Source organism: Onthophagus taurus, unplaced genomic scaffold (assembly GCF_036711975.1).
Source record: "Onthophagus taurus isolate NC unplaced genomic scaffold, IU_Otau_3.0 ScKx7SY_15, whole genome shotgun sequence".
NCBI classification, from domain to species: domain Eukaryota; kingdom Metazoa; phylum Arthropoda; class Insecta; order Coleoptera; family Scarabaeidae; genus Onthophagus; species Onthophagus taurus.
In genome coordinates this window covers 1,440,893-1,468,564 of record NW_027248940.1, presented here as the reverse complement: position 1 = coordinate 1,468,564, position 27,672 = coordinate 1,440,893, and the positions used below count along the sequence as shown (strand labels likewise).

Below are 27,672 nucleotides of genomic sequence, written 5' to 3'. Positions count from 1 at the left end.
ACATAATCGCAGCTATTCAATAAAATTCCGCCGCCTTATCAAGCTTCTTCACTGTGCACGATTTGTGGAAAATATATCTGGCAAGATTCCCTGGGAGATGACTTTTAGTACGGCCAGATGTTGACATACTACTCTTCGCATGACGCCAGGTGGATTCGATGGATTTGTAACTTAAAATATACAAAAAAGTTGCCTTTTCGAAACGATACAACCTTACCGCACCTTCCATCTTTTTTGTTTCCGAGTGGAAACGTGCCCATTACACACCCACAAGTACCCATCAATTGCATTTCTACCTTAATCTTTTGAATTTCTCCAAAATAACGTTTATTATTCTTCTCTTTCAGATTTGACCAAAGGATTTGACGAATATTTCACCCTACGTTATGATCTTTTGATGCTAAAACTTTGTAACTACGAAAGGGATTTTCATCAATAATATGTGTTATTAAGTTCAAAAATAACGTTAAACTAACTAATAATTATCCTAATTATAATATTTAAGTGGTTTGAAGTCTTTTAATAACAAATTTTTATTTAACTCTCATGCTCTCTATTTAAATGCGATAACAGATTATAAACATTTCAAATAGATTTTTAGAATCTATTTGTATCTTATATTCTATTCAATTTCTTTTTTCGAATCTATCTTTGCTCCTATCTGGCGACGCTCTTGTACATAGTTAATAGACACATAGTCTATGTAACCGCCAGGCACTTAGTCATTATGACCTATGCGAGGTTAGCTCCAAATTTTTCTAGCCCCCAATTAGATAGGATTTTACATGTATAGTATTTTGATTATAACAAGAAAACCAGTCAATCGATTTCGATAATCAAAATCTCATTCGAAAGCTTAATCTTTGGCCAATACGAAAGTGAAAATGCCCGACTCGAAATCTCTCGCGGGGTCATTTCAATGTTTGTATGTACATAATTAGTAAATTTTGAAATCGGGCATTTCCACCTTCGCATTCATTGCAGATCATACTTTCGACCGAGATTTTGATGACTAAAATTGGTCAATTAGTTACGGAGATAATTGATGTGATTAATTAATTCGTTTGTTGTGTTTTAATCAAAATGCTTAAATATTTCGAATCGGGCATTTCGACAACAGCATTCAGCCAGACATAAACTTTCGATTGAGATATAAAACATTAAAATCCGTCAAACTGTTCTTTAATTATAGTCGATTTAGTTTAAATTAATTTTTTTATATTAGGGACTATACTTGTGAGCGTTCACACGTGCATAAACAACGAGCCGAAGACGGTGTCATTCCGAGGGCTGTATAAAGTTAACGGGAGAGAATTGAAATCGGGCATCTCGTAATTTCGATAGAAGACACTATGACGAATCGAGTGACGTATAGATCTTGATTAACGGGTACATCGTTTACGAGTTATCACCATTTAAACAAGGTCAATTTTGTGTAATTTTCGTGTATGTTCGCATTATTTTGGCGTTATAACGAAAATCGAAAGAGATTTCGAATCGGGCATTTCCACTGTCGTATTGACCAAAGATTAAGCTTTCGAATGAGACATTGTTTATCGAAATCGGTGGTTCTCATGTTATAATCAAAATACTATACATGTAAAATCCTTTCTAATTGGGGGCTAACTTCACATAGGTGTCATTATGAATAGTTATGTTGTAATCTCAACAAGTTAAATGAAAATAACTTTTTATTTTGTGCGTGGGTATAAATTAAACAATTTGAAGTTAGGATTTAATACGAAAATACATGTCATGGTTAACATTACTTGTATTGTTAGTTGTAATTGTCATTTGGTTAAATACACAGTTTGTTGCCATCGTCACACGGGTCATTTTTTTATTATTATTTTGTAACCATGTACACATCTTTTTTAATATTAGTTTTTAATTAATTAACTATTTTAACTTAAGTAAGGTACTATTAAATAAGCTATTATACTTATTTATCATTTATATTTACAATATAAAGATATTTCAGTCGTTTGACAGATCAATTGATACACAATCTATTAACACAAAGTCTATTAACATACATTTGGTAGAAACAATTCTATCTAACGACAGGTAGTTGTCATTATGCATTGATAGCCTAAGAAATAAGGTTTTCATCCGAAAATATGTTGTAATCTCAATAAGTTTAGTGAAAATAACTTTTTATTTTGTGCGTGGGTATAAATTAAACAATTTCAGGTTAGGATTTAATACGAAAATGTAATTTTAACATTGCTTTGAACTTCCTAAAAGAAACGTCAAATCGCAACTTTAAAGTGATTTTTCGGTAAGTACTACACTTTTCCGCACTTTTTTTTATCATTAACGCCTGCTTTGACTCATTTCCTATCGATTAAAAAAAAAATCATCGATTTTTAAGAGAGACTCCTAATCTTGAATTATTCCATAGTTTTATCTATCTAACTGAAATTTTTCCGATGTATTTATCATCTTCATAAAAAAAATCTAAGCATAAATTGAACGGGGGTGGTTACGTTTAGTAGTTTAGAAGGGTAGGTTGCAAGTACAAATAGGGTCAAAACGTGCCCTATTATGAGTTAAACATATTCCCCAAATTTCATCTTCCTAGCGTTTATGGTTTTTGAGAAAAAAAAATTAAACCAAAATTTTCCGCCATTTTTACAGGGGTGTAGCTCCTTAGGGGAGCCGAAGTCGCCCATGGTTCATATATCAAAGTACCCTTAAAATTCACTAAAGAATCACCCCTTGAAGTTTGCTGCAGTCATTCAGATACACCCTGTATATCTTGTATTTTTAAATAATTCTCCTGTACTGAAACACTTTCCAGAAATTTCTACACATGCAAAATTTTCCAAATAGAGGGTGTTTTTTTAAACTAGATAGAACTTACGAAAGGGTTAACTGTCAAACGAACTGTGATACTGCGCTCACTTTTTGATCTTTATGATCAGTATACTCTGGCAAATCATCAACAACAGATTGACGCTTGAACAACGCTACCAAATTATCCAGATTTACTTTAAAAATCAGTCATCAATTCGGATAACCTATAGACGACTTCGTGATTTGTATGGCGCATATAATCGTCCATCTGAGCAAGCCATCCGTCGAACTGTGGATAGATTTCATACCACATACTATCTAAATGATGCAATAAAATCAACACGTCGAAGAAATGTGCGTGCTGAAGAGAATATCGCCGCTGTAAACGAATACGTGGAAGAAGATCGTCCACTACGTAAAAAATTTTGCCCAAAGATCTTGGCCTACACCCGTTTAAGATCCAGCTGGTGCAGGAATTAAAACCACGAAACCATCATATGCGTCGTTCTTTCGCCGATTGGACTCTAGAGCAGTTGGAAACTGATCCGATGTTTTATCGCAAAATTGTGTTCAGCGATGAGGCTCATTTTTGGCTTAACGGGACGCATATGGAGTGAAACCAATCCACAACAGACCCTACAGACTCCATTACATTCACAAAAATGCACCGTTTGGTGTGGTTTGCACGCTGGTGGCATCATTGGACCATCATCAAAATTGGACCGATCAATGGAGATCGACTTATTGAAATCAAAATTTGGCGATAAGTTGATTTCGAGAAATTGATATGCTAATTGGCCTCCAAGGTGGTGCGATTTGACACCTCTCGATTATTTCCTTGGTTTATGCTGATAAACCAGCAACAATTGACACCTTGGAGGCCAACATTGTTCGTGTTATTCGTGACATACGGCCAGCAATGCTCGAAAAAGTGGCCTAAAATTGGACTTCCAGAATGCGCTTCGTCAAGAACAGCCGCGGTGCCCATATGCCCAAAATTATTTTTAAATGTTAAATGCCATGAATTGATCTTTTGATCAAAAAAATTTTTGGTTTAACATTTAATTTTTTGTGTTACTTTTTTCAATTTAAAGTTCTATCGGGCTTAAAAAAACACCCGTTATATCTAGAGATTTTGCAACAATTTCCTAATGTTATTTCTGAGTGAATCGAAAGTTTTTAAGGATTTTTACAGAAATTGTACGAAATTTCAAGAATATCCAAGAAAAAAGGTTATCCATTAATAATATCTAGGATTTTAACGATTTTCAAAGATTCTTATAAGCATTTCCAAGTATTCCCATAAGATTTTCAAAGATACCATACGAATTTCTCAGGATTTTTGAGGAATCGAACGAGTTTCCAAAGATTTCTATAAATATTCAGATTTTCTAAAAGTTTTTATGATACATGATTTTGTAGCAATTTCCTAAAATTTTTAAAGATAATCAAATATTTCTAGAGATTTCAAGGAATATCCACAGATTTTTACGAATTTCTTAGGATTTTTGAATGTATCCAAGATTTTTTAATGATTTTTGGAAAAATTAGAGGGATTTCCAAGGATATCCAATGATTATTACGAATGTCAAGGATTTTTCCAAAAGATTTCAACGAACTTTCAAGTATACCATACAAATTTCTCAGAATACCTTAGGATTTTGCAGAGATTTCTACAGAATTTAAAGTTTTTAGAAGATTTTATAGGTATTTCCAAACATATCTAAGGATTTTGAAACGATTTCCAATGATTTTCATAGTCAACTGGGTATTTCTAAAAATATTAAACAATTTATACACTTTTTTTAGAGCTACTAGGATTTTTGAGTGTATTCAAGGTTTTTGAATGATTTTTTAGCAAAATTGGAAGAATTTCCATAGATATTTATGGATTATTACGAATATCAAATGATTTTTAATTCTTCCCAGACACTCATGTATGTATTTCTTAGTATTTCCAGGAGATTTCCAAAAGATTTCATGGGATTTTCAAGTATACCATAAAAATTTCTCAAAATACCTTAGGTTATCTAGGATTTTGCAGAGATTTCTACAGAATTTCAAGTTTTTAGAAAATTTTATAGGAATTTCCAAACATATCTAGGGATTTTGAAACGATTTCCAATAATTTTCATAGTCAACTGGGTATTTCTAAAAATTTTAAACAATTTAGACACCTTTTTAAAGCTATCCATCGATTTTTACGTATATCTTAGGATTTTTGAGTGTATCCAAGGTTTTTGAATGATTTTTTAGCAAAATTGGAAGGATTTCTAAGGATATCTAGGAGTTCTAGAATCTAGAATCAGTCAATCAATCTATGAAAATTACATAGAATTCCTACGATTATCTAGGATTTTTAAGAAAACTTTAAAAAATTGTACATTTTAAGCTAAATACTGAAAATATAAGTATTAAGTACCTACAATTTTAAAGTACTGGCAGTAAACTACTTAAATTAAAAAAGTATTGAATATTTTACTTGCAGTACATTTTTACTGCAAATAATTCAACTCTGATATAGGGTGAGTTATTAGTATCCTTATACTTATTCACAAAAAAGAACAAAACACAAATCGCTCAACAGCTACATACCAAAAGTTCAATAAATTTTTAACTAAAAATAAATTATTCGAAAATTCAGTACCTAGTCGGTTACGAAATTGTACGTCAAACTTGAAAAATAGGTTATAAAATCATTTGACAACAAGGTTTTATAAAATATTTGTCAAGTTTGACGTACAATTTCACAAGTAGCATTAACGAAATAAGTGTCTTTAGTTATTTGAGTTTTTCATGAAAACGACAATATTTTTTAAAAAATAATAAGAGTAAAAAAAGTTTTAGAATTAAATTCCACATGAAATGAGGTAATAATGTAGCAAACACTAACTGTTAAGCTGTAGGGTTGTTAATCGAAAGTTGGAATGAATTTTTAATGAAAAAATCTTAGTAGGCTTTGCAATCTTTGTCAGAAATATTTTTGACGTTTAAATGTCAGTGGTTTTCGTACTATTATTATTGTTTTATTTAAAATTTTGAAACGTCGAGTGAATGAGCGTAAATGCGATAGAACTTTATTTAAAAATTAATTTGATAAAAATAATAATAGTAAGAAAAACACTGACATTTAAACGTCAAAAATATTTCTGACAAAGATTGTAAAGCCTACTAAGATTTTTTCATTATAAATCCATTCCAACTTTTGATCGACAACCTCGTTGTTTAACGTGCAGTGTTTGCTTTATTTTTTTTCTCAAAAATTAGTTGTTTTTGGAAAAATTTTAGAGAGGCAAAAAAGTTTTAGGATACTTTCATCTACTTAGATAAAAATTTTTTTTTTGAATGTATTTATCATCTGCATAAAAAAAATATTAGCAAAAATGTGAAGGGGGTGATTACGTTTAGTAGTTTAGAAGGGTAGGTTGAAAGTACAGGGTGTCCAAATTTCGATGGGTTTGCAGGGTATCCCAGTTATTATGAAAGATAGAAAGTTGCGGCTTTCGCGAACCTGATCTACTTTTTTGTGAAACTTACAATGGCGCAAACCAAATTTTCATAGCCCTTTTCATTTTTGATATATAGTATTTGAAATTTACGATTTTCAGACACCTCCTGTAGCTCGGCTATCCGGAAACTTAGTAAACAAGTAAAAATGGATTCAAATAGATTTTTTCACGTGGAATCCAATGGTGCACGTAGAATTTTTCTAGTCATCACGGTTTTTGAGTTATAAACACAACTCAAATACTGAATACTTAACTTCTAAAATACTTAACTCTTTATAACTCAAAAACCGTGATGACTAGAAAAATTCTACGTGCACCATTGGATTCTACGTGAAAAAATCTATTAGAACCCGTTTTTACGTTTCCGGATAGCCGAGATACAGGAGGTGTCTGAAAATCGTAAATTTTGAAACACTCCCTGTATATCAAAAACGAAGAGGGCTACATAAATTTGGTTTGCGCCATTGTAAGTTTCACAAAAAAGTAGCTCAGGTTCGCGAAAGCCGCAACTTTCTATCTTTCATAATAACTGAGATACCCTGCAAACCCATCGAAATTTGGACATTCATTTTCCTAGCGTTTATGGTTTTTGACAAAAACAAATTAAACCAAAATTTTCCGCCATTTTTGGAGGGGTGTAGCTCCTTAGGTGAGCCGAAGTCGCCCATGGTTCATATATTAAAGTACCCTTAAAATTCACTAAAGAATCACCCCTTGAAGTTTGTTGCAGTCATTCAGATACACCCTGTATATTATATTTTTTTCCATATAACACAGCGAATTTCAGCTATTTTTATTAGGGGTTGACACCCCTTCATGTGTAGCACTCTAATTTTAACGAAAATCAACTTAGGGATGTCGAAGCTTTATCCACACCAAATTTTAACTCAGCAACTCACAGCTAAGGGGTGGATTTTATTGTTTTTTTCATCTAACATAGCGAATTTCACCTATTTTTATTAGGGGTTGACACCCCTTCATGTGTAGCACTCTAATTTTAACGAAAATCAACTTAAGGATGTTGAAGCTATATTCACACCAAATTTCAACCCTACAACTCACGGCTAAGGGGATGGTTTTATTTCTTTTTAAAACCGAGACGTTTTTACCCTATTTTATTAACAGTTTCAAAATTTATTTTGGAATTCTGGGATAAACAGCAGGTAGTGACCTTCGTAATATTCATCTAACACAACATGATCATATTTTCTATGTTCAATCCGTTTCACTGTGCGTTTTAATCTTAGCGACGGATTTGCGACGTGGTCATGCACCAGTCACTTGTATTAATGAAGTTGGGAACATACGTTTAATTCTGGATACTGTCACTTATGGCGTTGCTTTCGATTACAGAACCCATTTTGGCAATTTTTTGAGTTGTCAGTTTGACTGGTTTGACCAGGTTTGACATAGTAATATTTTTGATTGCGTTGTATTGTGTACAATGGAAGAGTTGCTAGCGATTTGAAGAAAAAGCGATTTGTTGGTGTTGCTTTATAATAAGTACACTTCGATTGACGCGGAAGCAGCATTGGATAAATGCAATAAAATTAAAAGGAAACGATGTGGTAAAAATAATAATAAAAAAATTAAAGAATAAAGTCTTTGTTATTCATTTAAAGACTTTTTAATAAACCCTGTACCAAATAATAATTTAATAGGTATTAAATTATGTTTGTTTGATGTTTTTTTGTATAACATTGTAAACGACAAAATTTAATGTGTTTAAAGTTTTGCATAGTTTGTAAAGTTTTGTCGCCAAGAAATGTTTTCGTAAAAAATCATCGATAAACCTTTCAAATAACAAAATTAATTTATATTTCCCGCCTGCCAATGATTTCAGCGCTGTAGGTGACAGTATCCAAAACTAATTGCGCATTTCAATTAAACGTTTATAGTTGCCTATCTATATAACAAATATATTATATCTTATCTATGGACGTGGTGGAATTGACAAATTCCGTCGCTAAAAAGTCGTCGCTAACTTCACTCCAATGAAACAGTTAACGAAACAAAACCATGTATTCTACATTCTAAGTTTTCGTGTTGATGTAATATTATTGTAATGCCTAAGCTTAACGAAGTAAATTTTAAAACTTACCTCTCTAACTAAACAGTTGTGCGAATTCAAATCACGATGAATGATATTCATCGAGTGCAAATAAGCCATCCCAGAAGCGATATCTTTCGCGAAAGAAACCCGCTGTTCCCACGGTAACGGTTGCGAAACGTCATGAATTAGCTCAGTTAACGTTCCACCGGCGATATACTCAGTCACCAAATGAAGTCGACGCTCTTTGTACAAAACCCCGATAAAACGGAGTACATTGTTGTGACTTAAACTCCTTAGAACAGCAACCTAAATTAAATTAACCATTAAAAAGAAGTCTTATTTATATTTAAGATAATACAGACTTCTTTCAAAAAGTTTTTTTGGGCCTCCTCATCCAATCGATATAATTCTTTAAGCACCATAACTTCCGCGGTGTCCCTCGTTGTTACTTTAAAAACTTGCCCGAAAAAACCTTGCCCCAAAAGTTCACCTTTCACTAAATCCGACGCCCTAAAAACCCTTTGTTGCGGCTTCGGTTCCAAAAATGAGTAAGCCCGAGACAATTCAAGGCAACGCTTATTATTTGGAGCTCTAAGAAACAAATTAATAAATTAATTAATAAATATAATAGTAATAAATCGAGCTTACTCGTCGAGTAATCGACTCATTGAAGAGCTCCTTTCCTTATCCAACGAAGGTCTTTTCTCCAAATTTTTCCTTTTTAACTGTCTCGACCTTACATATCCACTCATATAACCCTCGTCCTTCCGTTTGAACAACCTCTCCTTATCTCCGGCTTTTTTTTGAGTCGTTTCGATCACGTTTTCAACACTTTTAACGGTTGTTGCTTCAATTGATTGATTCGAATGACTCAATTCCAAGTTGTTCTTATTTTTCAACGGAATATCGGTATCACTTAGAGTTTGCGTTAACGGAGGAGCTGATGTTAGATTGTAATTAAGAGGCGAATTAAACGATTTTAAAATTGTTTCGGGGTCGTGCTCAATCGTTAATTGAACCACTTTATCCGAGTATTTTAATAAATTCTCAACGTTTTCTAACGTCGTGTCTTTTACGGGGGTTCCGTTTATTTCTAAAATTTTATCTCCAATGTGTAACGACATCAGATCATTATTCACGTTTAATCTAAAAGAAAGAAATTAAGTGTTGAGGTTAATTTAATTGGATTTAGCTAAAACGTACCTATAATAGCGTAATATGTTACAGCAGGGGTTAAGCATTGAGGTTAAGAACGTTAAAGCAAGCCGTAGCATTTTTCCTTTACATTTCCAAATAAACCTAAAGTCATTAATTAATTAAGCCTCTAATTTTTAATTTGTTTTGATTAAATTAATTGATTATAATCGAAGTTATTTACTCGGAAATGATGTGGTGGACGTCTGAAGTTGGATCCGCGGAAATTTTGATCCCTTTTTGTCCCTTAGGAATCTCTAACAGGCGGATTGAGTGGGGTTTCCGGAAAAACGGGAATTTCGCCGTCTTCTCCAAAGGTTGCATTTGCTTCTTGTAACATTGTCCGCTTAAAAAAATTAAAAAAAGAATTTTAAAGTTTAATTAAGAATTTTTTCATGTGGAACATCTTATTATATTTGAATAGAAAGTTCATTCTTGATTCTTGAGGCGCAACAATCGGGTATATAAAGCCTCTCATCTTGGTGGAAATTAAGCACAGTCGCTTGAGTTCCATCAATAATAGCAGCAGCATGAAGTTTCTGGTAAGAAACTTATTTATATAATAATAAGAAAATAATATATAATATATAATAAAGAAAAGTGTGGTATTTTTAGCGATAAAAACCGTTTGGAAATATCTCGGCTACTTTTGGAGATATTAATTTTTATATTAACCGAAATTTGTGATTTTTAACAAAATCGGTTATTATTTAAAAAAATCGGCAAACCCGTATTTTTAGGAGTTACGTGATGAATTATGTATCAAATTAAAGCTAAAAGATCATATTTTAAGATAATCATTTAATATACAGGGTGTCTCACGTAACTGGTTCGTTAGAACTTTTTAAGGTTCCACTATTCGTAGTGGTTTGAAATTTTGGTAGCATAGGTTGTTCATTCTAAACTTTCGATCTAAAATATTTTCAAGATCTACCGAAAATAGACCACAACTTCGTTATTTTAAATGAAATGCTATAGTTTTTGTAGTATGGAACAATAGATGGCGTTACGGGTTCATAAAAATACTTGTATCGGCGGCCATGTCACTTTATACTTTCTATCTAGTCGTTGTATCGTCCGCAGCTAGTTAACGTGAATTGTATCTAAAAGCACCGTTTTATTAGTAAATGATTATAGTTTATTGGAACTTTAATTTATTAACACCTTACACATCATACGACAAATTGGTGACGAGGAAAACTGGAAAAACAGAAAACAAACAACCAGGTGCGCGGTAAACGGACACGTGGTCGAAAGAAAAAAAAACAGTTCAAACGTGGAAAACAAACAAACAAACGTGATTTAGTACAAAATGAACACAGAACAAGAACGAAAACAACATAAAAATTTTCAATTTGAGAATTTTAATGAAGAAAAGGAAGAATGGAGTTATTATTTTCAACGTTTTGAGGTGGAATTGGCGATACATTTCATAAATACAACCGATGACACAGCACGGAACTTGTTGTTATCCAAAGTAGGAGCAAACGCTTTCAAGGTACTTGTAGATTATTATAAACTTGAAAGTGTAATTACAAAATCATATGAGCAAATGGTAGAAGTTCTAAATAAGTATTACGCTAAGAAAACGTTCGTCTTGTCTGAACGCGTTACATTTGCAACGAGATACCGTAAAGAAAACGAATCAGTAACACAATTTATTACAAACTTGCGTGGATTAGCTGGGAATTGCGATTTTGCTGCTGGTTTAAACGAACGCTTAAGGGATCAAGTAGTGATCGGAATAAATAATTCAGCATGGCAACAAGAATTAATACGGGAACACCCCAACAACGATTCGACGTTTTCGGAAGTAGAAGCAACCGCTTTAAAGTTAGAACAAGCCAGCTTACATGCAGAAAAATTAACGTCATATTTAAAACGATAAGATACGTCACAAACATGTAGAGTAAACCGGAAAACACACAAACATAAAGCAAACCCACAATCGCAGGGTAACTATACAACAACTAAACCTTCACATAAATCAACCAACAAACAATGTTTATTTTGCGGAAAAGAAAAACATCTTTCGTTGGACGAATGTCCAGCAAGGGGAAAAACATGCTCAGCATGCGGAAAAAGGGGACATTTTGCGAGAGTTTGCATCTTCAGTGGAAATATTTCCAAAAACAAACACCAGGCAGGTACAAAGAGTACCAGAACACGAATGTGGGACGGATTCAAGCTCAAATACGTCAGACATTTGCAATATCAAAAACGCCAAAAAGGTAATGTTAGATGTGAAAATTAACAACGTAAAGAAGGAAATGTTATATGATCCGGGAGCACAGTACTCAATAATAGGAAACAGATTCTGGAGGGAGATAGGAAAACCGATATTAAAGACAACAGACAATTTAGTTGCGTACACAGATATGGAAATAGAAACTCTAGGAACTGCTAAGGTTATCGTAAAGGCGTTTAACAAAAGAAAAGAGTTGCCACTAGTTGTGACCAAGAAAGACGACATACCACTTTTTGGATTGGATTGGTGCTTAGCGTTTAAATTACCAATGCCAGAAGGTGCACGAATCTGTACCCGAAAACAAACAAACAACAAAACAAAGGACGATCAGCCTAAAAATAGCAAAGAAATAATTCCAAAACAACTGGATGATGTTTTGAACAAAGTTTTAGAGGAACACAGTGGATTATTTGATGGAACAGTTGGTACTATCCGAGGACATATGGCACGAATTTACATTCCCGATAACATTACACCCAAACATTTGAGACCACGACCAGTACCATTGGCCTTACAAGAACAAGTGACTGCAGAACTAAACAGGTTAGTAAAAGAACAAGTATTAGAACCTGTTAACGCGACAAACACTCCCATAGTGTGGGCTACCCCGATCGTAGTAGCAGTTAAATCAAATGGCAATATACGGATATGTGGTGATTTCCGGGTAACCATAAACCAACATGTACAAGTAGACAACTATCCACTTCCCCGTTTTGAAGACATAGCTTCAAAATTATGCGGAGGAGTACATTTTTCAAAAATAGATCTAAAGGATGCTTATTTACAATTACCTGTACATCCTGAAAGTCGAAAATACTTGGTTATCGCAACACATAAAGGCTACTATGCTTATAAACGCCTTCCTTTTGGAATTTCATTTGCACCGTCTTTATTTCAAAGAACTATGGATCAAATACTTTGTGGATTACCAGGTGTTGTATGTTATCTGGATGATATTCTGATAACAGCACCAGACAAACAAACACATATTGAACGCATTAAACAAGTATTATCTAGATTACGAGAAGCAGGAATTAAAACACAGGAAACAAAATGTACATGGTTACAGGAAGAAGTTAAGTTTTTAGGACATAAAATAGATAAAATTGGATTACATCCAACCGCAGAACATATTAAGGCAATAAAGGACATGCCAACACCACGAAATATGTCCGAATTAAGATCAGTTCTGGGATTGATAACATATTACGGAAAGTTCATAGAAAACTTACAAATTAAGTGTGTGCCATTACACCGGCTTTTAAAGAAACACAGCGTTTGGAAGTGGACTCCAAATGACGATAAAGTCTTTAATGACTTGAAAGACAGCTTAACTGATGAAGCTACTTTGGTTCATTATAACTCAGAACTTCCATTAAACGTAAGTAGTGATGCATCGGAGAAGGGAGCTGGAGCAGTATTATGGCATAAGATGCCTGACAACTCATTTCGAGCCATAGCATATGCGTCCAGAACATTTACTGAAGTGGAAAACCGCTATTCCACTATAGATAAAGAAGCATTGACAGTAGTCTATGCTGTTACTAAATTCCATCAATATTTATATGGTAGACAGTTTGTATTACAAACAGACTATAAACCGTTGGAACGGATTTTCAGTTCGAATCGAGAAACGCCGAAGATCGCTAGCAATCGTCTATTGCGATGGGCTATGATTTTAAATAGCTATAACTATGATATTACCTACAAACCAGGAAAAGAAAATCAGACAGCTGATGTTTTATCTAGGTTACCACTGAAGGAGAAAACGGAAACTACGAAGAATGAAAAAATTGGTTTACCCAAATATGGACATCTACTTCATTTAAGAGTGAAAAATATGCCTATGACACAGAAAGAAATTCGGATTCACATCCAAAGAGATGAAATTTTACGACAACTGATTCCATATATTAAGAATCATTGGCCAGACAAACATAGAGTGAAACCTGAATTAAGATCCTTTTATGAAAAGAGAGAAGAATTATCATACGAGGAAGACCTGATTTTGTGGAAGGGAAGAATATGTATTCCCAAAAGCCTTCAATATCCAACGCTCAAAATGCTTCACGATGGACATCCAGGAATAACCGCAATGCAATCCATAGCGCGTTTACATGTATATTGGCAAAACATAGATGCAGATATCGAAAAATATGTCCAAGGGTGTCAAACATGTCAAAGTAGTAAACAAGATACTCAATACTTACCTCTCTACCCCTGGAATGCACCACCGGAACCCTGGTCTAGAATTCATCTAGATTTTGCAGGACCATTCGAAGGGAAAATGTGGATGATCATTGTGGATGCGTATTCAAAATGGATTGAAATTGAAGAAATGAACAATATTACAACAGCGTCGACCATCAAAGTGATGAAAAGTGTTTTTGCGCGATTTGGATTGCCAAAGACGTTAGTTACAGACAATGGGCCTCAGTTAGTGTCAAGTGACTTTGAGGACTTTTGTATATCGCAAGGTATTAAACATGTGAGAATAACTCCTTACCATCCAAAATCAAATGGACAAGCCGAAAGAGTGGTCAAAACCTTTAAAGACCGTTTAAACAGTAGTGACAAAAATTTAAATCTACATGATAGACTATGTAAATTCTTGATGTCTTACCGAAATACTCCACAACGAGGAACAGGAAGGACTCCCAGTGAATTAATGTTCGGTCGACCAGCAAGAATTATTTTTGACCAACTGAAACCAGATGTAAGTAGAAAACTTGATAATGAATCATTAAAACAAAAGATGTATTATGACAACCAACACGTCAGAGAAAAGTTTTTTGAGTTAAACGACCCCGTATGGATAAACAACCCATTAACCAAGGGATCAACGCCCGGTAATATATTAAAACAATCAGGTCCGTATTCCTACTTGGTTGATGTAAATGGTATCCCGAAGAGAAAACATACAGATCAGATGCGACATCGATACACGACAGAACCGGAAACGAGTTCGTCAAATGAGATAGTTGTACATGACGATGCCATTGACAAAGTTCCGATGGAGATCAACTATGAACCAAGAATCGAAGTATCACCAAATGAGGTAACGACAGAATTATGTTCAACCCCTGTTAATACACAATCACCAACCCCTACCAAGTCACAAGGGTCTACACCGATATCAAGACGGAATCCACCAAGAAATCGACAAATACCTGTTCGTTTCCGAGACAATTAATATTTAGAAATTGAGTTGTGTTCTTATTTTTGTTTACATTGTAAGGGAGGAATGTAGTATGGAACAATAGATGGCGTTACGGGTTCATAAAAATACTTGTATCGGCGGCCATGTCACTTTATACTTTTTATCTAGTCGCTGTACCGTCCGCAGCTAGTTAACGTGAATTGTATCTAAAAGCACCGTTTTATTAGTAAATGATTATAGTTTATTGGAACTTTAATTTATTAACACCTTACACATCATACGACAGTTTTTATTACACCTTTCAATTATACGTAAAAAAATATGTTGACTTTGATAAAAGTTGTTGGTACCTAGCGTTTTTTGTTTTCGAGTTATTTTGATTTTAAGTGTTTTTTGACAAATTTCACCATGGTCTTTAAAAGCCCATATCTCAGCTAACGATCATTCAAAAAAGCTCTGCATTGCCACGACTACTCTACAGATGCTGCCAAATAGATTGTCATTTGTTGTATCAGAGAATCTTATACAGGCTGGTCAAAAATTGAATTATCGTTTCTCAATATTCAATTGCGAGAAAGTCGAAAATTTTAAATGGAACACCCCATATTTCTTTATCCTATCAGAAAGGGAATTTAATTCTCTACAAATTATCTATACACATTCCTATACCTATTTATTGTAGTTTCCCTGATATTGGAAAATTAATCAAAATCAGACATAAAATCCCAAAGCCCGTTTGTGCTTTTGTTAGCAGGCCAAGACATTTTGACAGTTCATCGTTTAATTTATTTAAATTATTATTGGTATTATTTCTACAATTTACTATGGTTGAATAACTGAGTACACACTTTCCTTCCTCAAAAGTCTGCCCCCATGCAGATGCCGACCCTGAAGTAATGGACATAACCCGTCCATCAGGTAGGGTTCGCAGCACAGCTGGGAATATTTTCACACCCAACAGAGTAAGGTGGGCTATCTCGAATTTCAAACCCCTAAAATCACCTGGAGGAGATGGAATTCTGCCTATCTTTCTGCAAAAAGGCTTAGAAGACCTTCTCCCAATAATAATATCCCTATATATAGCTAGCTACAGCTTTAACTATATACCCACTCTATGGAGGAAAGTAAAGGTGGTCTTCATACCTAAAGGTGGTAGGCGTTCAAACGCGGACCCCAAGGCGTACAGACCAATTAGCCTAACTTCATTTCTCCTCAAAGGGATGGAAAAGGTAATCGATCAATACATAAGGAATGGGGTGCTTCTCACAAATCCACTCCACCCTAGCCAACATGCTTACCAGAAAGCAAAATCAACAATTACCGCTCTCCATGCTTTGACTAGCACCTTAGAGGAGGCAATTGCAACCAAAGAGATAGCCCTTTGTGCTTTCATAGATATAGAGATAACACCTCATATGAATCCATAGAGAAGGCTTTAAACGTAAAAGACATACATCCGTCGACAATCAAGTGGTGTATAGCCATGTTGAAAAGTCGGCAGATCACAGCCAGTCTGGGAGGCGAGTCGCTGACTATAAAGGCGCTAAGAGGATGTCCCCAAGGGGGAGTGCTATCACCTCTATTATGGTGCCTGGTAGTTGATGACTTGATGAACACCCTAACTAAAAACGGATTTAAGATACAAGGGTATGCTGATGACCTGGTAATCACAATCCGAGGTAAATATGATTCAATCATAACTCAGCTAATGCAGAAAGCCCTACTACTCAGCAGTACTTGGTGCAGAAGCAATGGGCTCAGCATCAATCCCAATAAAATCGAAATAGTCCCTTTCACTCGGAGAAGGAAGCTACAAATAAAAGCACCCTCCATTGAAAGCAGAACTATTAATCTCAAAACAGAAACTAAATACCTAGGGGTAATACTTGACAGTAAACTAAACTGGAACTCACACTTAGATAAGGTGAGGAAAAAGGCCATCATGGCAAACCAGATCTGCCGCAGGCTCCTAGGAAGGAACTGGGATCTCAAACCACGAATGGCTCATTGGGCCTACGTAGCAATAATCAGACCCATGGTCGCCTACGCCTCATTGGTTTGGTGGCCAAAAACAAAACATAAGACAGCTCAACAACAGCTGGCACAAATCCAGCGGTTAGCATGTCTTAACATAACGGGTGCAATGAGATCCTGTCCGACGGCTGTTTTGGAAGCCCTACTCGGTCTCACACCGCTCCACATATATATACAAAAGGAGGCAGCCTTAAGTGCCTTATCACTGAAAACAGTTTCTTCACTCAAGTTGATGCAGGGTAATCTCAGAGGACACCTCGAGATCCTCAAAGACCCATGTCTAAATCACCTGATTGAAATTAAAACGGACCTTATACCGACGGAATACAATTTCAACCAACCGTATAAGGTCATATTTAGTAGCAGGGATGATTGGGCGAAAGGAGGGCCTCAACTAAAAAGAGGAGCCCTAGCCTGGTACACCGATGCTTCAAAGACAGTAAGATCTGGAGTAGGCATGGGCATCAGTGGACCAAATAGCCACATCAAATTGCCCCTCAGCTCGGACTTAACAATTTTCCAAGCAGAAGTTCTTGCTATAAACTTCTGCACCGCTTTGAACCTACAGAAGGGACAAAAAGGTGCATCCATAAACATTTTCACAGACAGTCGGGCCGCCTTAAAGGCAATTCAGGCCTACACGTGTGGCTCCGCACTGATCAGAGAGTGCACCAACAACCTGAGAAAACTCGCTAGGGGCAATGATGTTACCCTATGGTGGGTTCCAGGTCACAGCAACATTGAGGGCAATGAGAAGGCCGACAAGCTGGCCAAAGAGGCAGCAAACACGCCCTTCATTGGACCCCAACCTGGATGTGGACTACAAAAAAGCCACCTAAAACAAATAATCTACAACTGGGAGGCTTCAAAGATAGCCTTACGCTGGAAAGAACTTCCAGGTCACAGACAAGCGAAGAGTATGATAACTCCGTCGCAAAACAAAACCAAAGAGGTTTTATGGCTCAGCAAAGGGGATCTAAGAACGCTCTCAGGCTACCTAACCGGCCATGTGCCCCTAAAATACCACCTCTTCCACATTGGACAAGCTGAGGATCAAACTTGTCGACTATGCAACGACGAGTCAGAAACTGCTGAACATATACTGTGCAATTGCGTCGCCAGAGGCCGTCTAAGGCACAAAGTCTTCGGTAAAACTCCCCTGTTACCTACCGACATAAAGGTTCAAGACCTCAGGACAATACTAAGGTTCATTAAGGACCTACATTTGCCCTAAACCTTTGGAGGGCTAAAGTTACAATAGATCTTATAGGTCGCGGTAACGAGAGGGGCCGCCCTCCTCAGCCCGGCAGCAATAATAATAATAATAATAATGGTTGAATAACCTTTAGCTTGCTGGCTTTTATTTACCAAAAGTAACCAACAGAAAAACGAATAAATGAAACAATGAAAAACAACAATTTAATAACAGAAATTAGAATGAAACATATAAAAAAACAAAAACTTAAAATTATAAAAAAATTAAAACTGTTCGATATGCTGACCATTCACCATTAAACATTTTTCAACTCTTCTTTCGACTTCTACGGTTGTGGCCCGTAGAAGTTGGTCGCCATCAATAGTACGTAGTGCACGCATCACTATATCACGCAACTCTTGTCGTGTGTTGATAGGTGAATTGTACACTTGATTTTTTAAGTGACCCCACAAATAAAAATCCAATGGTGTTAAATCTGGAGATCGTGGAGGCCATTGCCATGAATATAAAACAAATTTAAAATATCGGCGTTGGAATAATTTGCCATGATATACAATGACTTTCACTCGTGACCAAAAGTAAGTAACAATAACACAAATATGGACCAAAAACTGTGAAAATTCCATTGCCTTCTAATAAAAAAATCAAACGTTTTCCCGCATTCCGTGCATGCTTTGATTAATGTCCCAATATCAAGGAAACTACAATAAATAGGTATAGGAATGTTTATACATAATTTGTAGAGAATTAAATTCCCTTTCTGATAGAGTAAAAAAATACTGGGTATTCCATTTAAAATTTTCGACTTTCTAGCCATTGAATATGGAGAAACAGTAATTCAATTTTTGACCACCCTGTATAAGATACTCTGATACAAGAAATGACAATCTATTTGGCAACATCTGAAGAGTAATCGTGCCAATTTAAAGGTTTCTTTTAATGAACGTTAACTGAGATATAGGCTTTTAAAGAGTATGGTGAAATTTGCCAAAAAAAGCTTAAAATCAAAATAACTCGAAAACAAAAAAGGGTAGGTACCAACAACTTTTATCAAAGTCAACATATTTTTTTATGTATAATTGAAAGGTGTAATAAAAACTATAGCTTTCCGTTTAAAATAACGAAGTTGTGGTCTACTTCCGGTAGACCGGAAGTGGTGGCCATCTTAAAAATATTTTAGATTGAAAGTTTAGAATGAACAACCCATGCTACCAAAATTTCAAACCTCTACGAATAGTGAAACCTAAAAAAGTTCTAACGAACCAGTTACGTGAGACATCCTGTATAGGTGTGTATTAAAAAAATTTTTTAGAAAAAAGGCATTAAATTACTTCAAATATACATATTTTTATACCAATGTAGAGCAAAATCTAGTGATGATATCAACATTTTTAATCAAAATAATTAATTTTAAATGATATTTTAAGCAAATTTTATATGAAACATATTTCGATAAAATTAATAATTTGCTTTAAAATCCTCGATTTGCATTAAATATCATTTTCGTACTGTTCCGAGGGAAATTAAAATATTGAACATTTTCAAAAATTGTATTAAGAAAAGTTGTTACTTTGAATGAATTTGAACCATCCTGTACAATGCATTGAACCATCCATGTATTCCGTTGAATTTATTGTTATTTTGAACTCAAACGTAAGTACTAAAGACTTGAAATATATCTGCATGAAAATCTACATGACAAAAATGCGACACTGGTACATATTTGTCCCATCAGTGTTTTTCATCGGCCATATCTGTCCCAGTAGTGCCGAAGTGCAAAAATTGTTCTTTATCCTGCAGAGTGGCTAAAAAATATCTAACCCAGAAAGAGTTGGAAGAAGAAATCGACAATCTTTCCGAAGAAGATGTGGATTCATTCCATTGTAGTGATAACTCGGATTTAGATTTTGTGTTTCTGAAGAAGAAATTCCAACCAAACGATCAAAAAATAACAACGATCATTGTGAAGATCAAGGTTCATCAAATAGCTCTTCAAATTCCTCTTCCGATTCGGGGATGAAGAGTTCCAACGAAATAATAAGAATAACCATGGTGTGGTACACTGGTATGATATCGACAAAATCGCAAATCTTCAGCCCAGAAGAGCTATGCCTCAAATTAAGAACGCAATTGTATTAGCAAAGCTGAATAGGAGTTCATCCAAACTTGATTGCTTTTTGCAAGTATTTCCGAAAAGCCAGAAAACCTCAGCAAGACGTACTATGTCGACGAGTTAGTCGAGTGCTTGAAGCAAAGGTTTCAATCAGCCCGAAATTTGTGCTCGCATGAGTATAGACGAATCCATGTTGAAGTTCAATCACTAAAACAATACTTGCCACTAAAACTCATAAAACGAGGAATAAAAATTTGGCAAGATTGTGATTCCAAAACAGGATTCGTCTACAACTTTGATATACAGAGTGTATCAGGTATGAGTAGAAAAAAATTTGAGGGGTTATAGGTCTCCTCTTTCTGAATAAAAAATTCTTATAACACAATGTTCCATTTTTTGGCATTCTTAAGATATGATACGATAAAGTTAAGGGTTTGAAAGTTTAAGTACTGTTGTATAAAGAATTATATTAAGCAGGCTTTGTTTATGTAATATAGCTTTTATTTGAGACATAAAAGTCATTTTTGAGATATTTTTTTAGAGGTTATTTACTTTATACGAATAAATTTATCACTTGTTTTATCACTCTTTAATGTGAAAATTTACAAAAATTTAGGTTTTAATAAATAAACTTGCTTATTGACCTTATTGTATTAAAAACAACAAAATTACAAATTGCAAAGCAAAGCTTGCTTAGTATAATTCATTAATCAGTAGTACTCAAACTTGCGAACCCTTAACTTTATCGTATCATATCTTAAGAAGGACAAAGCATGGGACATTGTGTTGTAAGAATTTTTTATTCAGAAAGAGGAGACCTATAACCCTTCAAATTTTTTCTATTCATTCCTGATACACCCTGTATATGCCGGTAAAGATACTTCAGGTACTCAAACATCTACACTAGAAGAGCGGGTAGTGAATAAACTACTGGGATTTATACCGCGTGATGAAGATGCGTTTGTCTGCTTCGACCGATTTTTTACATCAGTAAGGTTGCTTTATGATCTGCCATTGTAGCTGGCATGCGAAATAGGAAAAATATGCCAAATCATAGAGAAAAGTTAGCCCGAGGAGATAGCAAAGTTATTGGTACTGGATCTGGAATATTAGCTTGTTTTTGGCAAGACACAAAGGAAATCTTAGTCCTCAGCAATTACCATAAAAACGAATTTTCTTCAGTGAACCGTAAATTAAAAAATGGCAAAAGAGTTTCTTTAGAATGCCCTCAAGCTATTGCTGATTACAACAAATTTATGAGGGGAGTTGAATCTGTCCGATCAGCTTGCATAATATACAATGAAGTTTACCATAAGAAGAAATCTCTAGTCCCATTTCTAATTGATTTGGCGGAGGAATTGATTAGAAAAGGCAGAGAAAATGTAAAGGTTGTTAGAAAGACAGGATTAGGAGCAAAATGAGGTGATGTTATCGAAATTTTTAATAAACCCTTTGTGCCCCAAGAAGTCAAAAATGTTGAAACTTTGTGACAGAATTAAAACGCTATCAAAATACACTCAATAAAGGCCTTTGGAATCAATTTTAGCAAAATATGACAATCCCCCCCATTCCAGGGGATAATGGACCTTGAAAGTACCGTCAGGCATTAAAATATATTTTAGTGATGTTGCAGTTTACAAAAACTTTTATTGCTAATACTGCCTCTGTCCAGAAATAAGTGTCCGATATAGATTTTTTTCAAAAATTAAGAAAGGGCGGAGAAAAGAGGAAAAACATTTGGACAAGAAACGGTCGTAAAAGACCAAACTTAAGTCCCAACACAAGGCAAGCCGTTTATCATGCGTTACTGGAATTAAGTAAGAATAGCAAACTGAAACAAGGCGCAATTAAAATGACAGTGAACAAATTAAACATTTCTGTAAAAACTGTAAACCGAATTTGGCATCAAGTCTGAAAATCGATAGCCGATGTGCTGAAGTAGCAGATGTAATGTCACAAAAACCAAAAAAACAGCTGAGACGTATTATCTAGTTGAAGGCGAAGAAGAACCAAACAGGACCTGCAAAAGTAAGCGTTTTCTCACAAAAGTAATGTTATTAGTCGCTGTAGCTCGTCCAGGTTGGAATCATTTTGAAAACAAGAACTTGGATGGAAAACTTGGCATTTGGCCTTTTGTGTTTTTGGAACCTGACAAACAAAGCATTAAAAATCGTACCATTGAAACGAAAGTGGTTTCTAATGTTACTAGAGAAGAGTATAAGAACATGATTATTGGAAAATTGTTGCCCGAAATTCAAGCAAAATGATCAAGATCCATTTGTCGCCAAACAATTTGGATTCAGCAAGACAACACTAAACGAAACACTCTTCCTGGTAACAATGAGTTTAATAAAGCTTCAAATACAACTGGGTTCAAAATCAAAATGTTATGTCAGTCACCCAAAAGTCTCGATACAAACATCTTAGATTTAGTCATTGCAGCAACAATCGGTTTGCAAAACTGTAGACGAATTAATTATTGTTGTTGAAAAACCCTTTTCCGAATTGAGTTGGGATACTTTGAATAAGGTTTTCCTTTCACATTATGATATTCAGATTTTTCTGAAAGTCCTGTCTTTCATTACACCATAAATAAACATTGCACGCAGCACATTTTGAGTGGGGTCTGGACTGAATAGCTTTGGCAGAACAATTTTCACACCTTCCTCTTTCTTTTTTAAAAGTAGTTCAGTGCGAACCACGGTTCCCAAGTCTTACGTCATCAGTAATAGAATAGCCGGACTTTCGTTTTTTGTGTAACTGGGTTGCATTTGCGCTACGATATTTTCGTGGACGCAGTAAAGCTATATATTTATTTATCAGACCTGTAGCTACAGAACGACGAAAACGTAACAGCGTCATCATTTCCTCTTCATATTCAGAATATATGACAAAAGAATTGGAATAACCACTTCTTGGAACGGCGGTCGATTGCATACACTTGTTGAAGTTGATCATCAACGACTGCAGGACAGCGCATCAATTTTCGTTCCATTCTTTTGCTTCCTTCTTACGGTAGTCTCTTATGTTCCATCCACTTACTGTCCTTACATTTGTAATAACATATCTAAATTTGAGATCCGATAATCATAATCGTCTCTTTTCATTCGTTTATCATCTACCAAATTTTTTGGTGCACCTTTTTTGTGAGCCCTTATTGTTCCAGAAGCTAAGATTTTCTCAATTTTCAGTTTCTCCAAAAGACGGATGCTTATAAAAAATTTATCGAAATAAATCATTCTATTTTGTATTCCACTCATCTTCAGTAAGTTGAAGGACAATCCTTTCACCTAAACCATAATCTTGAAATTTTTCTTCAATTTCAGGAGATTTTCTGTGATACATCAAATTTCTTATCTGCTAAGCACCAGAGCTAATTCCTTTTTATGGGTTTCATGGGATTGAATTGTTTCATACTTGACATTCCTTTCAAGATTATCATGGATTCATCCATAGCCAACTGCCTAGTGTCATGATAATAATTGGAGAACTGATGGTTAAGTGTTTCAAAATACGGACGAATCTTGTATAGTTTTTCCGTTTTGTTCTTAGGAATCCTGAAACCTATTACGGATCATAGTTTTTATGACAAGTGGTACGCCCAAGTCTTCAGCATTACTTCAGAAGAGTTTATAGCTTGGCAAACTGTGATAACTCATTAAGAAATTTATGCCAAGGAAACACAGCAACTCTTCTTCTTTCAAGTTTAGCGTTTTATTCCTTTGGGTAGCGTACAAATTACTTTGAAAAGTACTATCTTTCACAGTTACCAATCAGTGTTAGCAAATTATAATCTGTAGGATTATTGCAAGTTGCAAAACTATCACCAAATTATTTCCTCTGGATAATCGTATCCTGGAATTTTAGTCTGTTTTTCCCGTTTTCTCCATTTTCTATCAATTTCTGCCTTGTTCTTCTTCTTGGGCCTTCGCCACGTATTTCTACAACTTTATTTAGTGTTACTTTCCTCATTTTGATTAGTTAGTTGTTCTACTTCTTCATCTTCCAACATAGGAACCTCACCAGCACTAGTAATAACAATGTCATATTCTTCATCTTCTCTGTCTGTCTGTTCAGAATTATCCAACGAGAGATTTTCGAATGCAACACAAACTTTTTTAGCCGCAACCAAAAGTTCTTCATTAGTCAAAGCTTTGTTCAAGTATCAAAACGTATGTGTATTCGCTTGGCTCATTTTTACGTACCAAACAGAAAATGTCACATTTTTCGGGATAAAAATAAGAAATGTTAAAATTGTAATTGCAATAAGGAAACAATACACGAAGCTGCCGACAAATCACACCTAATAACCATTTATAAAAGAGATATCTTTTTGAAGAACAAAATTCAGCAACACCACTTTTCACTAAACTTGTAACCTCACATCTGGATGAATAAGTTTAAATAAACCGTACAGTGCGGATTGCGTCATTTTTTATACAGGTCCTTTCTTGTATAGTAGGATATAGTTTAAAATGAGTGTTTAAAGTACCGTCGGGACACAAAGGGTTAAAATAATTAATTTGAAATGACATTTTAAGCTAATTTTATATGAAACATATTTCGATAAAATTAATAATTTGCTTTAAAATCCTCGATTTGCATTAAATAGCATTTTCGTACTGTTCAGAGGGAAATCAAAATATTGAAAATTTTCAAAAATTGTATTAAGAAAAGTTGTTACTTTTTCGATTCTTAACAAGTTTTATTTGAAAAATTTTTCGATACAAGCAATAATTATTAATTCCGCTTAGGATATTAATTAATTAAAAAATTTTATTAATTTTTCATTAATATTGTATTATTGTTTAGGTTTGTGTGGTATTTGTAACATCCTTAGTTTGCGGGGAAGATGTTGAAACGAAGAAAAATAAGAGAGGTTTAGATCTTTCGATTGGAGGAGGAGATTTTGGGGGACATGGAGGATTTGGGGGTGGATTTGGAGGAGGATTTGGAGGAGGATTTGGAGGAGGATCTGAAGGAGGAATTGGAGGAGGAGATAATCACGGAAAAATCACTCACATCACCCTCCACAAACAAATTCCAATTCACACCCCAGTTCCTGTTCCATACCCAGTTGAAAAGAAAATTCCAGTTCCAGTTAAAGTCCCAGTTCCAGTTCATGTTGATAAACCATACCCAGTTCATGTCCCAAAACCTTACCCAGTCCATATTGATAAACCAGTTCCTTACCCGGTTGAGAAAACGATTAAAGTTCCAGTATCAGTTCCTGTTAAAGTCCCAGTTCCAGTTAAAGTACCAATTCACGTCCCACAACCTTACCCAGTTAAAGTACATAAACCAGTTCCAGTTCCAATCCACGAAACTGTTTATGTAAAGAAACCAGTACCGGTTATCATTCACACCGGGCATGGACATGGAGATAGCGGATTTGATGGAGGGTTAGGAGGCGGATTTGGAGGAGGATTTGGGGGAGGATCTTTCGGTGGAAAATATTAATAAAAATTTAAGCCATGAATAGCTTGAGTCCCAACAGATTCAAGATTTTCCCAAAGAAACTAAATGCTGCGACTGTGTGATCTATATTTAAATTTATTGTATTAACCTCAAAATTTTGTTGCAAACCTCTCTTTTGTATGTTACAATAAATTGAAAATAAATTAACTCAACCAGTTTTTATTCTTCATTTTAATGTCAAGTGTTATATACACAATGAAAAAATGCTTATTACTAAACTTAAAAGTTAGAAGTGGAGAAGAACAATTATGTATAACATAAAAGATCAATTTTCACATATACGCATTGTACGTGCAATATAATGCACATATACTGCTTAAGTAGTTATTGTCATAGCATATTGTCATGTAGTGTTTTGAATCGATTTTTGTCAAATTATTTCTAGTCGAAGTGATTTCTAGTATCACAATGAGTGACACAAAAGTATACACGGACAAAAAAGGTACAAAATCTAAGTATCCCACACGGCGCTAGTGCTTCAGCCAAGAAAATAAAGATAGGCGATGATGATTTTAATATAAAATATGATTGTAGATACAGAATCGTAAACTTATTTGTTGTGTTGTCTACCATTTCACAGTATGTGAAGTATACAGTGTGCAATTTCACATTCAATGAAACAAGTAATCGGGGTGTGGGCTTAAAATAGTCTTGTCGTATCAAAATTGCCCGAGAGTTGAGATTCCTAGCAGCAAATTTATTCGAAACGCCTATGAAATTAATCGTCGAATCGTGCTAGCAATGCGACTATTAGGAGGGAATGAAGAGCATAGAATTGTCACGACCGATATTTCAATCTTTTTATGACAAAATTGAAGAGCCTGGTGCAAGAATGGGATAAGTAACAATATGTAAATTGTTCAGTAAAGGCAAAAAACTTTTTTAATTTCATATTCGTGTTTAGTGATTATTTGATTTGTATAAATAAGAATGACAATTTTATCTGAGCAAATGTCAGTTTTTCCATACATTGTGAGTGGCGAAGCCACAAGTTTTTTAATGAATGAGTGCTTTAAGTCTTATGAAACGTGTTTTTTATGCTATTTTTTGTAATTCGCGTTTTTATCCTTTTTTTTCTCAAAAATAAAATAAATTTTGACAATGTAGGAAAATATGTAGGTATGTAGCAGTTGGTAACACCCTAACACTTGAAAATAGAAATTTGAATTGACAAATAAAAACTGTCAAAACACAAAACGTATTCACCTGACAAACATGTTTTATGTACACCTCCCAAAATAAGAGAAATTGCTCAGAGTTCAATGTCCTTATCATTGTGGACGTTGTATTCGAAGTTAAGAACGTGTTTAAACATCCATAGATAAACATTGTCACATTGACAACTATACTCTGTTTTTAAACCAGGAGGAGTAAACGCGAAAGTCAGATTTACACTAGGAAAAATCACCAGAAAATATCACTAGATATTTTGGCGGTAAATTTAAATTAATAATTATTATTATTTATTTATTTACTTATTATTGTATTTATTTTTGTTTGTTATCGTCAACACTAAACATACAAATTAACATTGAAGTTATGAGTGTAGTTATTTCAAAATATAATAAAGAAGGGTTTAAGAACACAAAATTTACATTATGACACGAAACTGTCGAATTGTCAATAACCTAACCTTCAAATTCAAAATTGCCTGTGTGAACCTTCCTCGCATTCAATCAATCACGTGCAAGGTCAATCTGGTGACAAATTTAAAATACTCCTCCTGGTTTAAAAACAGAGTATAGAAAATTAATGACCCAATGTCACCAACTTGAACTAATTCCATAAAATGTTACTAAAATTTCATTACAGCATCGGATCCTGTAAAGAGTGTCATTACAGCACCCGTTTGAGTACTGTAATAGCTT

The 27,672-nt window shown here is 34.6% G+C and overlaps 2 protein-coding genes across 3 annotated transcripts in view; one reads left to right on the top strand and one right to left on the bottom strand.

Moving 5' to 3' along the window:
• LOC111422566 (LIM domain kinase 1) overlaps positions 1 to 27,672 on the bottom strand; it is a 57,056-nt gene that overhangs the window by 16,584 nt on the left and 12,800 nt on the right. The window contains exons 5-9 of one of the 2 annotated variants that reach the window (XM_071200843.1): positions 9,740 to 9,901; positions 9,565 to 9,660; positions 9,010 to 9,507; positions 8,724 to 8,952; positions 8,410 to 8,667 (exon numbers count right to left, since the gene is read on the bottom strand). In XM_071200843.1, the coding sequence (XP_071056944.1) occupies positions 8,410 to 8,667; positions 8,724 to 8,952; positions 9,010 to 9,507; positions 9,565 to 9,660; positions 9,740 to 9,901 (1,243 nt within the window). The remainder of the gene's footprint in view (positions 1 to 8,409; positions 8,668 to 8,723; positions 8,953 to 9,009; positions 9,508 to 9,564; positions 9,661 to 9,739; positions 9,902 to 27,672) is intronic. The other variant, XM_071200844.1, reaches the window with a different exon arrangement.
• LOC139432359 (zinc finger protein 512B-like) lies at positions 10,034 to 25,961 on the top strand. Its single transcript, XM_071200845.1, has 2 exons — positions 10,034 to 10,097; positions 25,139 to 25,961. The coding sequence occupies exons 1-2, from the start codon at positions 10,086 to 10,088 to the stop codon at positions 25,784 to 25,786; spliced, it is 660 nt and encodes a 219-aa protein (XP_071056946.1). The 5' UTR covers positions 10,034 to 10,085; the 3' UTR covers positions 25,787 to 25,961.